Below are 13,300 nucleotides of genomic sequence, written 5' to 3' on the forward strand. Positions count from 1 at the left end.
CATTTCCCCTGGAGCTATGGCTGCCCTCGGTGAGACCTGGAGAACATGCAGTTTAGGTGGCTCACCACGTCAGCAGTTTGCAAGACTGAACATCTTATAAGGGCCTGGCTTAGTTTTCATTAGTAGTTCTTTTTTTGTTCCAGTATCTTCTTAGCAAAGTCTGATTTTGGTGGTAAGAGCAGGGCTCATGGGTTGTCACCCAGCTTGTTCTGTCTTTACCAGACGAGGAGGTTCGGATGGCTTTTAGCATCTCAAATCTTGGACATCAGATGCACTGAAAAAATTGAGATGAAACCAGGGTTGGTTTTTTTTTCAGGCATTGGTGTTAGCAAATTTAATTCAAAGATGAAGAGAAGCAAAATGTTTTTCTATGGGGGTGAAGTAGCTAAAGCAGTTTGGTGCAAATGCTCTATTATTTCAGTCAAAGTTGTTAAGACAACTGAAGACCACACATGGTCCTTAATTATCTTTTCCTCTTTCATTAATTCCTTGCTTACTGCAAAGGGCTCAGACACAGATATGCCTGCCCAGGGTGTTTCTTTCCACCCTCACTGCTTTCATAGATTCATAGAATGGTTTGGGTTCAAAGAGACCCAAGAGATCATCGAGTTCCAACTCCTCTGCAGGGGCACCTTTCACTAGTCCAGGTTGCTCAAGGCTTCATCCAACCCTCCAGGGAGGGGGCATCCATAACCTCGCTGGGCAACCTGTTCCAGTGTCTCACCACCCTCACTATGAAGAATTTCTTCCTCATCCCCAGTCTATATCTGCCCTCCTCAAGCTTCAATCCATTCCCTCTCATCCTATCACCACAAGCCCTTGTAAAAAGTCCCTTTCTGGCTTTCTTGTAACCCCCTTTCAATCACATCCACCTCTAACAGTGACAAGTGGTTCATCCAGCTGGGCTTCAGCAGTGTCACTCATCATATCTCAGGATGTGTTCATCATCTTCACCTATATCACCCTCACCTCCCTCCTGACCCCTCACCATTGTGACAGGACCACAGATGGAGCAACAGCATATTAGGACCATGTTGCTTTGACACTGCTGAGTGTTAACACGGCCATGCCCTTTTCAAGCTCCTTGTAATGGCACTTCTGATATCACCCAAGGAGGCTGTTTGGCCAAAGTGCTGATAAAGAGAGCACTAAGCTGCAGGAGTTTCATGACTGCTTGATCTGTTGTGCAGCCTCCCTGAAAGGGTTTAGGTGAGTTGAAAAGAAGGCTGGGGTGGAGCAGCAGGCATGCCAGCAGCTCTGGGAACTGCTGCCAGGCAAGTGAGCTTAAATAAAAGCTTCAATGTGAGACCTAAACAGTTCTCAGCTTTGGGGGCAGTAGGTGGCTCTGGGAATCCCTAGGTTAAAGGCCAGTAAGTGGTGAAGGAAATAACAACAACAGTGTCAGCACTTGAGTTCGTAAACACAGAGCCTGCACATCAGGTCATTAATCCAAGGAGACAAATCAGTGCTAATTGAAGTCTGTGAGTCTTTGCATTCTTCATCCTGGACCTATTACCTAGACAGGTTGGACTAGATGATCCTTGAGGTCCTTGCCAGTCTGGCATTCTATGGGTCTGTGATATAGGCTCCTGAAGTGACAGGTAGCAGCTTTGCAGTTACCTCCTTTTGTCTTCCCTGTATACAGCAATGGACTCCTGAACACTGGTGAATAGGAAGAATTTGTCTTCTCATAGACAAATGGGTTGGAAAGGACCTTAGAGATCATCTAATTCCAAGTGCCCTGCTGTGGGCAGGGACACCTCCCACTAGCCCAGGTAGCTCAAGGCCTTGAATGTCTTCAGGGAGGGGACATTCATGTCCTCCCTGGGCAACCTGTTCCAGTGTCTCACCACCTTCACTCTAAAGAATTTCTTCCTAATCTCCAGTCTAAATCTGCCCTTCTCAAGCTTCAATCCATTCCCTTTTGTCTATTACTACAACCCCTTGCACAAAGTGGAAGCTGTTGTAAATAGTAGTAAGACGTTGACCTGTGGCAGATGTTTTTCTTAGCAGAGCTTTCTTGGGTTTGGCTGGGACATGACAGTTCAGGGTTTAGCTGCCCTTCTCTGTCTGTAAGTAACATTGTTCAGGCTTGCATCAATCTCAGTTTTAATTAGAATCCTCTTTGAAATGGAAAATATTAAAGCAGATCTATAGCTAGACTGGGAGCTGCAGAGCCAGAGGGTTTTCAGATACTCCCTTTAAAAAGAAGGGGGGGGAAAAAAAGCCATTTCTAATCCTTAAAATATTTGCCTTGCTTTATTTTCATATCTTGAAGACAAACAGGTGCTGTGTGCCCTTTATGATTCTCAAATATACAATCTCCAAGCCAGCAGTCTCTAAAGCCTTCCCTTGTTTGTACAATTAGGGTGGGATTTTCAGAATCACTCAGTGCTGGGCTGACTCTGCTCTCATTGAAGGCAAACTGCCGTTGAGTGCAGTGAGAAGAGTGTCAGATCAGCACATGAGTGCTTTTGAAAACCCTTCCCTTGCCTTTTTGCTTTCTTTCAGTCACATCTGCGTACAATTGAAGAAAAAAGACCTTTGTAATAGGCTTTAATTATTCTTTGTTGTTTTCATACAAAAGTGATTGAAAGGAAACCAAAAGAAAACCTATAATAATAATCTTGACTTTGATCTTATTTACCATAAATTGTATGTTCTGTTTTCCTTCTCCTTTTGTGTAATTATAGATTACTTTATCACAACAGAAGATAAAGCACTGAAAACATGAGGAGGAGAAATAATTGGGTAATGTGGAGGGGAAGAGCACTCACAAAAGGAGGAGCTCAGCTCTTCATGCTCTGATGGGTTTCCAGTGCTGCTCACAGCAACTTTCCTTCCAGTACAGGAAAGTTCAGAGAATCACAGCATGATTTGGGTTGGAAGGGACCTTAAAGATCATCCAGTTTCAACCCCTCTGCCTTGGACAGGGACACTTCCCACTAGCCCAGGTTGCTGAAGACCCCACCCAACCTGGCCTTGAGTATCTCCATGGAGGGGACATCCACAGCCTCCCTGGGTAATATATTCCAGTGTCTCACCACGCTTACTGTAAAGAGTCTTTTCCCAGTCTTCAGTCTAAATCTGCCCTCCTCAAGCTTCAATCCATTGTCCCCCATCCTGTCACTCACAGCCCTTTTCAAAAGTCTCTTCCCAGCTCTCCTGTAGTCCCCTTCAGGTACTGGAAGGCTGCTCTAAGGTCTCCCTGGAGCCTTCTCTTCTCCAAGCTGAACAGCCCCAGCTCTCTCAACTTGTACTTATAAGGGAGGTTCTCCAGCCCTCCAGTCATCTTCATGTCCTCCTCTAGACCCTCTCCAACAGTTCCATGTCCTTTGTGTTACAGATGTTTTCTTGGCTCTGTAGCAAAGAATTTTAGGTGAGGAGAGGCTTTGGTCACCACCCATGTCCATCCATGTAGCTCATCTCAACTGCAGTGCAAGTCATGGAGGACTTTGGAGACCAGCAGCACTTCAGAGCAAGAGGAGGTGACTGTTCTTTGCTGACAGTTACCTTCTCATTCACTTATTAGTGCTGTAGAGAGGACATAGAATTGTTTGGGTTGGAAAAGCCCTCTAAGATCATCAAGTCCAACCATCAACCACACTACCATGGCCATTAAACCATGTCCCCAAGTGGCATGTCCATACCTTTCTTGAACACCTGCAGGGATAGTGACTCCACCACCCCTCTGGGCAACCAATTCCAGTGCCAAACAGATTCTCCTGAACTGCCCTTTAGGGAGCAGTAGATAGATCCAGAGGCCATTTCTGCTGCCAGAGAGCACATGGAAGCCTGCACAGATGCTGGGTTTGGAATGGGAAGACGTCTAAGTTGCCTTGAATTAAGTTGCCTTCTAACAGCAGGGTTCTGCTCTGTCTTTAGCCTGATGGGATTCTCAGTTCTGCTGTAAATATGTGGTTAGTGTTAGAGTAAAATGTTCTGTCAATAGATGGGAGCCCCTTTGCCTGTTCCATCCACTGCTCTTTCCACCAAGTGTCACAGAGGAGAGCTGGCCCTGGCCAGGGGCCAGGCTGGTGCTTAACACACTCCAAATCCAAAGCAGTGCACTAGAGACATTTTGTAGCCTGAGTGTGGGAGATCAGTTTGATAAACCCTATGAGGTTTTGTTCCTCTGGATGCCTTCAGGTTGTTTGTGTCAACAGCAGTAAAGGTTTGGAGCAGTCATCAGTCCATGGGTAAAAGCTCTCCAGCAGAAGTGGCCACAGATGGCCAAGCACAGCACAAGTTCAGGGCTTTTCATCCACTCCACTGCCTAAATTTAGCTGCACATAGTCAGGACACTGCCTCTGGGCAGCACGTCATAGGTGCTGTCCATCTTCTTCTGAGCAAGAGGACAAAGCTGAAAAAGGGTCTAGAGAGCAAGTATTGAAAGGAATGGGTGAGGAAACTGGTTTTTTTTTAGTCTGGAGAAGAGGATACTGAGGGGAGACCTTGCTGCTCTCTACAGCTACCTGGAAGGAGGCTGGAGTGAGGTGGACTGGTCTCTCTTCCTTTCTTCCTTAGTAACAAGACAAGAGGAAATGGCACCAGGGGAGGTTTAGGTTGGGTATGAAGAAAAATTACTTCTCTGAAAGGGTTTTCAGCTCTTGGAACAGGCTGCCCATGACAGAGGGGGAGCTCCCATCCCTGGAGAGGGTTCAAAGCCATGTAAGATGTAGTGCTGAGGAACATGGTTTAGTGGTGGACTTGGCAGTGTTAGGCTGATGGTTGGGCTCAACCTTAAAGGTCTTTTCCAACCTAAATGCTTCTCTGATTCCATGAAATGAAGCATTCTTTAACGTTTCACTTTAAGGCAAAGTGGAAACCAATATGAAGAAGCTGAAGACAAGAAACCCTGTGAGTGTAAACAGCTCTAAGCAGTGATGTGACAGCTAATCTGAGACTTGTTAGATGTTTAAGATATAATTACTGTGTGTTAACTAGATGAGATCTCCACAAAGAGGCTGATGAGCCTGCCAGAGAAAGAAACCACAAAGTACTAGCTGCCCTGATTTATTCTTTTCCATCATCCTGTTTTAAATGTGCATGCATACTGATTAACATTTGGGTTAGGGTCTGGAAAGCTGATGCCAAGTTCAGTCACTCAGGGATTTTTGGATGCTGTGGATTTAACCCTCTGCCTGTCCCTGTGATGGCTAACTTCCCAAATGCCAAGGGCAGATAATATTCTGCCTTGTCCAGCTGAAATGATCCATTCAGGCTTCCTGAGGAAAAAGCCTCTTGAGTGCTTCTAAAATATTTATTTATCCAGGGTTCATCTTACTTACAAGAAATCTGGGAAAGGACTTTTTACAAGGGCTTGTGGTGATAGGATAAGAAGGAATGGATTGAAAGTGGATGAGGACAGATTTAGACTGGAGATTAGGAGGAAATTCTCTATAGTGAAGGTGATGAGGCACTGGAACAGAACATCCAGGGAGGCTGTGGATGTCTCCTCCTTGGAGATCACAGAATCACAGAAACATTCAGGTTGGAAAAGCCCCTTAGGATCACCAAATCCAGCCAATATCCCTGCTCTACAAGGTTCGTCCTAAACCATATCCCCAATCACCACATCCAAATGGCTTTCAAACGCATTCAGGGTTGGTGACTCCACCAGCTCCTTGGGCAGCACATTCCAATGCCTGACCACTCCTGATGGGAAAAAATGTTCCCTCATGTCCAGTCTGAACCTACCCAGTAGCAGCTTGAGGCCATTCCCTCTTGTTCTATCACTGATTACCTGTGAGAAGAGACCAACACCAACCTCTGCACAATGTCCTTTCAAGTAGCTGTAGACAGGGATGAGTTCTCCCTTCATCCTCCTCTTCTTTGGACTAACCATCCCCAGCTCCTTCAGTTGCTCCTCATCAGATTTATTCTCCAGGCCCTTCCCCAGTGAGTGCCCTCCTCTGCACTCACTCCAGTACCTCCACATCCTTCTTGTAATGAGGTGCCCAAAACTGAACACAGTACTCGAGGTGTGGCCTCACCAGAGCCAAGTACAAGGAGAAATGTTCAAGGTCAGGCTGGATGGGGCCTAGAGCAGCCTGGTCTAGTAGAAGGTGTCCTTGCCCATGGCAGAAAGGTTGGAACTAGATGATCTATGTGGTTCCTTCCCAACTCAAATAATTCCATGAATGTCTGAATGAATTTACTCTTTGCAAGCAGTTCTGTGCTGGCCTGGCATAAGATAATCTGTTGGAGTTCACTCTTTCATTCCTCTGCAGTGACATTTGAGAGGCACATTTTTTATATATGTTTTTTTTTTTCTTCCTAGAATATCAGGGGAAAATAATTTAAGTAGAGAGGGAGTTTTACTGAACATCTGGGAGCAAAATGGGAAAAGTTTGATAAATGGCATCTTGCTGACATGTAATAGCAGCTAGCTCAGTGAAAGCATTTAGGGCACTGCAAAGAGAAGGAATTTTCTGAGCTGTAGTTCAGTTAGATTTGTGATTCTGTGCATGCAGTTGACAGGAACAGATTATTCAGATTTAAAAAGGCAAAAAAAAAAAGATCAGACTTAAGTCTTGCAGTAATCTTAATTTTGAGAGCAACCATATCTGTACACGACAGAGACAGGCATTTGCTGCCTGGCTGAGAAGTTTCTTCTCCAGAATTTGTATGCTGTTCAGGAGAGATATTTCATGCACTGATTTTCAGGTTGTGCTGAGAACTCGACTGTGTAACTTTACAGTCATAGAGTCATAGAATGGGTTGGGTTGGAAGGGACCTTAAAGATCATCTAGTTCAAATCCCCTGCCATGGGCAGGGACACCTCCCACTAGCCCAGGTTGCTCAAGGCCTCGTCCAACCTGGCTTTAATAGAATCATAGAATTGTAGAATCAAGCAGGTTGGCAGAGACCTCCAAGCTCAGCCAGTCCAACCTAGCACCCAGCCCTGGCCAATCAACCAGACCATGGCACTAAGTGCCTCATCCAGGCTTTTCTTGAACACCTCCAGGGACAGTGACTCTACCACCTCCCTGTGCAGCCCATTCCAATGCCAATCACTCTCTGTGTCAAGAACTCTTTCCTAATATCAAGCCTATGCCTGGCAGGTTTGGATCCTCCAGAGCTTCTCTGGGCACCCTCTTCCAGTGCCTCATCACCCTTACAGGGAAGAATTTATTCCTAATGTCTCATTTAAATCAAGCTGCTTCCAGCTCAGAGCCAGTGCCCCTCATCCTGTCACTGCAAGCCCTTCTTAAAACTCCTTCTCCAGGTCTCCTGTAGCCTCTTTCAGGTACTGGAAGGCTGCTTTAAGGTCTCCATGAAGTCTTCTCCAGACTGAGCAGCCCCAGCTCTCAACCTGTCTTCATAGGGAAGGTTCTCCAGCCCTCTGATCATCTTGGTGGCTCTCCATTCTCAAATTCTTTCCCAGGTGGTGTGCCCAATTGCTGCTTATTCCAGGCATTTTGTGTTCAAGACACAGTGAGTTTAAAGCTGGGCTCTTACTGTGATTTTCTCTGTCACACCCAGGATATCTTTATCCATAAGCTTAAATCCTCTTAAAGGAACCAGAACCTCCTTGCATGCACAAGGTGAAACTGGAAGTGAGCTTGAAGCATTCAGACTCTGCAAATAGAAGTAAAAACTGTGTCTGAAAAAGAAAAAAGAACAGAGTTTAGCTAACTCTGTAGCATTTTCCCCTTGTCTTGCTCTACCAGTCCAATGTCAAATGACATCTTGCCTTCATTTGCCATAATTGTCTCTGAAATGTAACAGTGAAACAAACCATTAGCAAAATGCTGAGCTGTCAGAAGCAATCACTGCTTTCAGATCCAAGTGGGTGCTTTCCCTGCTCTGAAGGTACTCACTGTGATTTCCTGTGAAGCTCTTTGGGATCCATCCAGCACTCCAAGGGCAGTATTGTAGCTGTGAAGGTCCTGCTGAACTGTGCTGATAGGTATCTATGTGCTGAGCGTTGTATGCTTCTCTGGGCTCCTCTTCTAAACCAGGGTCTTGACCAGTTTGGTTGTAACTAGAATTGACCATTGCCACTGCAGATCAAAGAGGGTGGTGGAACTCTGGGCCTCGTCCCTGGAGATACTCAGGGTGAGGCTTGACAGGGCTTTGGGTAACTTAATCTAGCTGAGGATGCCCCTGCTTACTGCAGAGGGGGTTGGACTGGGTGACCTTTAGAGGTGCCTTCCAAACCATTCTATGATTCTACTCTATGATTCTATGAAACTGAGGCTGAGAAGTAGCCTAATTTGTGCCCATGTGAAAACAATCACAGAATGCCAGGTTGGAAGTGATCCTGAGGATCACAGAATCAGAGAAGGTTAGGGGACCTTGAAAGCTTATCCAGTCCAACCCCCCTGCCAGAGCAGGATCACCTATACCAGATCACACAGGAACACATCCAGATGGGTCTTGAATATCTCCAAAGAGGGAGGATCATCTGGTGCAACCTTTCTAGGTGCAGTGGAGTTGAAATGAGGTGGCCTAGTACCCTGTCAAGCTGAGTCAGAGCTTCTCAAATTGTTGTATAATCACTACTTCAGAGTAATGGATGGGGCTGTCCAGGGAGGTGCTGGAGTCACCATCCTTGGAGGTCTTCAGGAAACACATGAACATGGCACATGGGGCATGGTTTAGTGGCCATGATTTTAGGCCAACGGTTGGACACGATGACCTTAGAGGTCTTTCCAACAGTTCTGTGATTCTGTATGCCTGTAACTGCAGCATCCTTCCCCTGCTGGGCACCTCTAGGGCTCTGATGGCATCCCTGCTGCTCTCAGCATCCCTGGCTGCTGGCATTCCTCATTAAGTAGCAAGATCAGTAATGTGGCACCATCAAAATGCAGCTCTGTGTTAATGTTATCTTCTGTGGTGTGCAAAGGAGCCCTCAGCTTGCTGCAATAACAGAGATTGGATCTTGTAGCAGTTTATCAGATAGTCACCTTCAAGCTGTCTGCAGGCTGACTGAGCTGAACTTGCTGGCAGTCTGTGTGTGTGAAATGATGCTCTGGTGGGGTGCATTGGCTACACGCTCACCACAGCTGGGATCCTCAGGCATCATGTCAGCAGCAAGCACTTTCTGTAAGTACATCCTATAAGGAAAGCCAAGCTTTCTTATTTCCTGGATTCACAGCATGGGTTGTAGTAGAAGGACCTTAAAGAACATCCCAGTTCCACCCTCCATGTGGCCAGGACACGTCCCACTAGCCCAGGTTGTGCAGGGCCTCATCCAATCTGGCCTTGAACACCTTCAGGGAAAAGGCATCCACCATCTCCCTGAGCAATCTGTTCCAGTGTCTCCTCACCCTCACTGTCAAGAATTTCTTCCTCATCTCCAGTCTCAATCTGCCCTCTTCCAGCTCAAAGCCATCGCCCCTCATCCCATTGCCACAAGCCCTTGTCAAAAGTCCCTCCCCAGCTTTCTTGTATGATGACTATGCAGACATAAAGCTAAATGGCTTTGCAGTTTGCAGGGTGGCAGTGTGCATCCAGCTTTTCCAGGGATGTTCTTTGTAGAACAGATCCTACAAAAAGGGAAGAGGAATTCCTAGTGTGAAGATCGTGCTGCCTGGATTTTCCCATGGGCGATGTTTGAAGTCAAGCTGGGTTGTGACATTAAATAACACCATCTGGTGTGCTCCTTCCCTGCTGCTAGAACTGGATGCTCAGTGCAATTTCAGTAGTGTTTTACAAGAGTTGATTGATTTTGGGGTAGGTTATAGGTTCCCAGAAGTTAGATGAGCTTGGAAAACAAATGTAGTGTTTGTCTTTTAAATACCAGAAGCAAAAACATTTGCCAGGGCTGTTTGTGTTAATGCAAAGCTGGGGGCAGGGCTGTATGCCTGTGTATATAAATATGTGTGTATGTCCTAGGACATGCAACAAGGCCAAGTGCAAGGTCCTGCACATGGATCAGGGCAACTCTCCACGACTAATCCAGGCTGGAACTGAAGGGCTGGAGAGCAGCCCTGTGGAGAAGGACTTGGAGGTGCTGGGGAGTTCAAAGCTGGGCATGAGTGGGCACTGAGCGCTGCCAGCCCAGCGCCAGCTGTGTTCTGGGCTGATCCCCAGCAGCATGAACAGCAGCAGCAGGGAGGGGATTCTGCCCCTCTGCTGTGCTCTGCTGAGACCCCCCTTGCAGTGCTGGGGCCAGCTCTGGAGTCCTCAGCACAGCACAGACAGGGACCTGCTGGAGCAGGGCCAGAGGAGGCCACAGCAATGCTGGTAGGGCTGGAAGGGCTCTGCTGTGAGGCCAGGTTGAGAGCGTTGGACTTGTTGGGGCTGGAGAAGAGAAGCTCCAGGGAGACTTTCTGGTGACCTTTCAGTATTAAAGGGCTGCTCAAAAGCTGAGTTTTGAGCAGGGCCTATTGTGCCAGGACAAGAGGGTGATGGTTTGAAACTGAAAGAGGGAGATTGAGAGTGGGGAGAAGGAAGAAATGTTTGACCCTGAGGGTGTTGAGAGCCTGGCCCAGGTTGCCCAGAGAAGTAGTAGATGCTCTATCCTTGGAATCATTGCGGGTCAGGTGGTTTGAGGCTCTGAACAACCTCCTCTATCGCAGATGTCCCTGCTGACTGCAGGGGGGTTGGACTGGTTGAGCTTTAAAGGTCCCTCCCAGCCTCTCCCACGGTTCTATGATTCCATGCTCTGTGTCTATACAAAAGCTGTGTCAAAGCTGTCAAGAGCAGAACTCAGAATCAAGTCCACTTCAAATGATAAACTTTTGGTGATTTGCACAAACTATTTTTGTCCTCCAGGTGATTTTCTTTCTAAGGGGATGCCAAAAAGCATTACCACAGACTATCAAAGCTCCATAAAAGGAGTTTGCCATTTTCCTTGTAGTTCTGAACCTTCAAATCCAGAGATGAAAGCAGCTGCAGATGCAGCCAGGACATTCCACACGTGGCAGCTTTCCGGCAGCCTTTCATTTTGACTCTTCCTTTTTGTTTTGTTTTTGTGTTTGTTTGTTTTGTTTTTATTACAGTTCTTTGAGGTTCCTTTCGACTCAAACATGAACAGGACAAAAAACAGACCACTGGTGCGAGGACAGATCAGGTAAGGCAGTGCACACCTGCTCTGGGTAATGAGGAATGAGTCTTTGCCTTGCTTTTATCTATCTCCAAGCTCCTCTTTTCTTTTTTTTTTTTTTCCCCTTCTGATGACAAAAAAAAAGCAATTTCAGATAAAAAGATTGAAGGAAGAAATGAACTTTTGTGTTCTTCAGCATTACTTCATGTTTATAACTTGCCTGTGAGGTGTTTAGGTAATTAGCTGCCCTCTAAAATACTGAATTGCTCAAGACAGTAGAATTCCACACAGTCACAGAATGCCACACAGTCACAGATCATTGTGTCCAACCCCCCTGCCAGAGCAGGACCATACAATCTAGTTCAGGTCACACAGGAACACATCCAGACAGGCCTTGAAAGGCTCCAGAGGGGACCCCACAATCTCTCTGGGGAGCCTGTGCCAGTGCTCTGGGAGCCTTACAGTAAAGAAGTTCCTCCTTGTGTTGAGCTGGAACCTCCTGTGCTGCAGCTTCCATCCATTGCTCCTTGTCCTATCCCAGGGAGCAAGTGAACAGTGCCTGTCCCCCACCTCCTGACCCCCAACCCTCAGATATTTATAAACATTAATTAAATCCTCTCTCAGTCTTCTCTTCCCCAGACTAAACAGCCCCAGGTCCCTCAGCATCTCCTCATAAGCCATGCCCTCCAGTCCCCTAAGCATCCTTGTAGCCCTCCACTGGACCATCTCCTGCAGATCCCTTTCCCTCTTAAACTGGGGAGCCCAAAACTAAATACAGTACTCAAGATGGGGGTTTGAATGTCTCCAGAGTAGGAGACTCCACAACCTCTCTGGGGAACCTGTCCCAGCATTCCACCAAGCTCATGGTGCAGAAGTTCCTCCTGATGTCAAGTCTAAATATCCCCTGCTCCAGTTTCTAACCATTGCCCCTCGTCCTATCACTACAAGACCTTCTCCACAGTCTTTCCCCAGCCTTACTGTAGGTCCTGAAGCTCGGCTGAAAACTCACAGTAGTGACATCTTACAAAAATGAAGTAAAAACCTGTCATATCTTACTTTCCTTGCCCAAATAAGAAGTCATAGGACATGAGGAAACAGCCTCAAGTTGCACCAAGGGAGATTCAGGCTGGACATGAGCAACAATTTCTTCCCTGCAGCAGGTTGCCCAGGGCAGTGGTCAAGTCCCCATCTCTGGAGGGCTGTCAAAGCTGTGTAGATGTGGTGTTGAGGGCCATGATTTAGTGGTGATCTGGCAGTACTGGGTTAATGGTTGGACTTGTTGAACTTAAAGGTCTCTTCCAACCCAAATGATTCATAATTTGTAAGTAAATCCCTCCCTCCCCCCCAAAAGCCTTTTGTTAGCATAGAGTTTCCCTTAAAAAAAACCCAAACTGCTTCAGTCACTCTGGTTTTGGATTCAGTTCAGTTTTTCAAAGGCTGTTTTCCAGCTAAAAAAAAACAAGGTGAAAAAAAAAGAACATCAACAAAAAACCCTCCCAACTTATATTTGCAAAACTAAAACTGAAGGCCCAATTCATAAATGATTCAACAAACAATTTTAGGATTGCATTTCCATGATTTGTGCCAAGGATTATTTGTAACAAAATTCTCTTTTCCCTTAGGCTGCTGTGAACAGTTGGGCCTATTTATTTCTGTGTTTTAGCCATCACCTTTGGAGGACTGCAGGAAAAAAAAACCAAAACAGAAAAGTGATGGATGAAATGACAACAAAATTGAGACAAAATAGTCAAGTGAAGCTTGGGGGTACATTCCCTCTCATTGTAAATGGTTAGAGAGGTTCAATAAGCTTGTTCTGAATTGTTCTCTGAGATGGTGCTAATTACAGAGTCCTGCCTTGACTTAATTGTATTTAAAACCTGATTTTAGGGACCACTGCAGCGAGGGCATCTGTTGTGCACACAGTAGATCAGCTGTAATCCTGTAGTTCAGGGGAGCTGCACTTCTGCTCCACTTCCATGTGGTTCTTCACCCTGCTATAGGGAGCCTTGTTAGGAAGAAAGATGATGGAAGTTGAGGGAAGTTCTCCTGCCCCCTCTACTCTGCCCTGGCGAGGCCACATCTGGAATATTGTGTCCAGTTCTGGGCCACTTAGCTCAAGGAGCTCAGGGAACTGCTTGAAAGAGTCCAGTGCAGAGCCACAAAGATGTTTAATGCAGTGGCACATCTCCCTGCTGAGCACAGGCTGAGGGAACTGGGGCTTGGAGCTTGGCGCAGAGGAGCCTGAGGACTGCCCTCATTCATGTTGATAAAGATGTGCAGGGCAGCGTGAGTAGGACAGAG

At 46.5% G+C, this 13,300-nt stretch overlaps 1 protein-coding gene across 1 annotated transcript in view; it reads left to right on the forward strand.

Annotated features, from left to right (window-relative positions):
* LOC135179371 (protoheme IX farnesyltransferase, mitochondrial) overlaps positions 1–13,300 on the forward strand; it is a 141,561-nt gene that overhangs the window by 82,524 nt on the left and 45,737 nt on the right. Inside the window, exon 5 of the mRNA XM_064151099.1 lies at positions 10,956–11,026. Within this exon, the coding sequence (XP_064007169.1) occupies positions 10,956–11,026 (71 nt within the window). The remainder of the gene's footprint in view (positions 1–10,955; positions 11,027–13,300) is intronic.

The sequence above is a fragment of the Pogoniulus pusillus genome, chromosome 11, assembly GCF_015220805.1.
Source record: "Pogoniulus pusillus isolate bPogPus1 chromosome 11, bPogPus1.pri, whole genome shotgun sequence".
NCBI lineage: Eukaryota > Metazoa > Chordata > Aves > Piciformes > Lybiidae > Pogoniulus > Pogoniulus pusillus.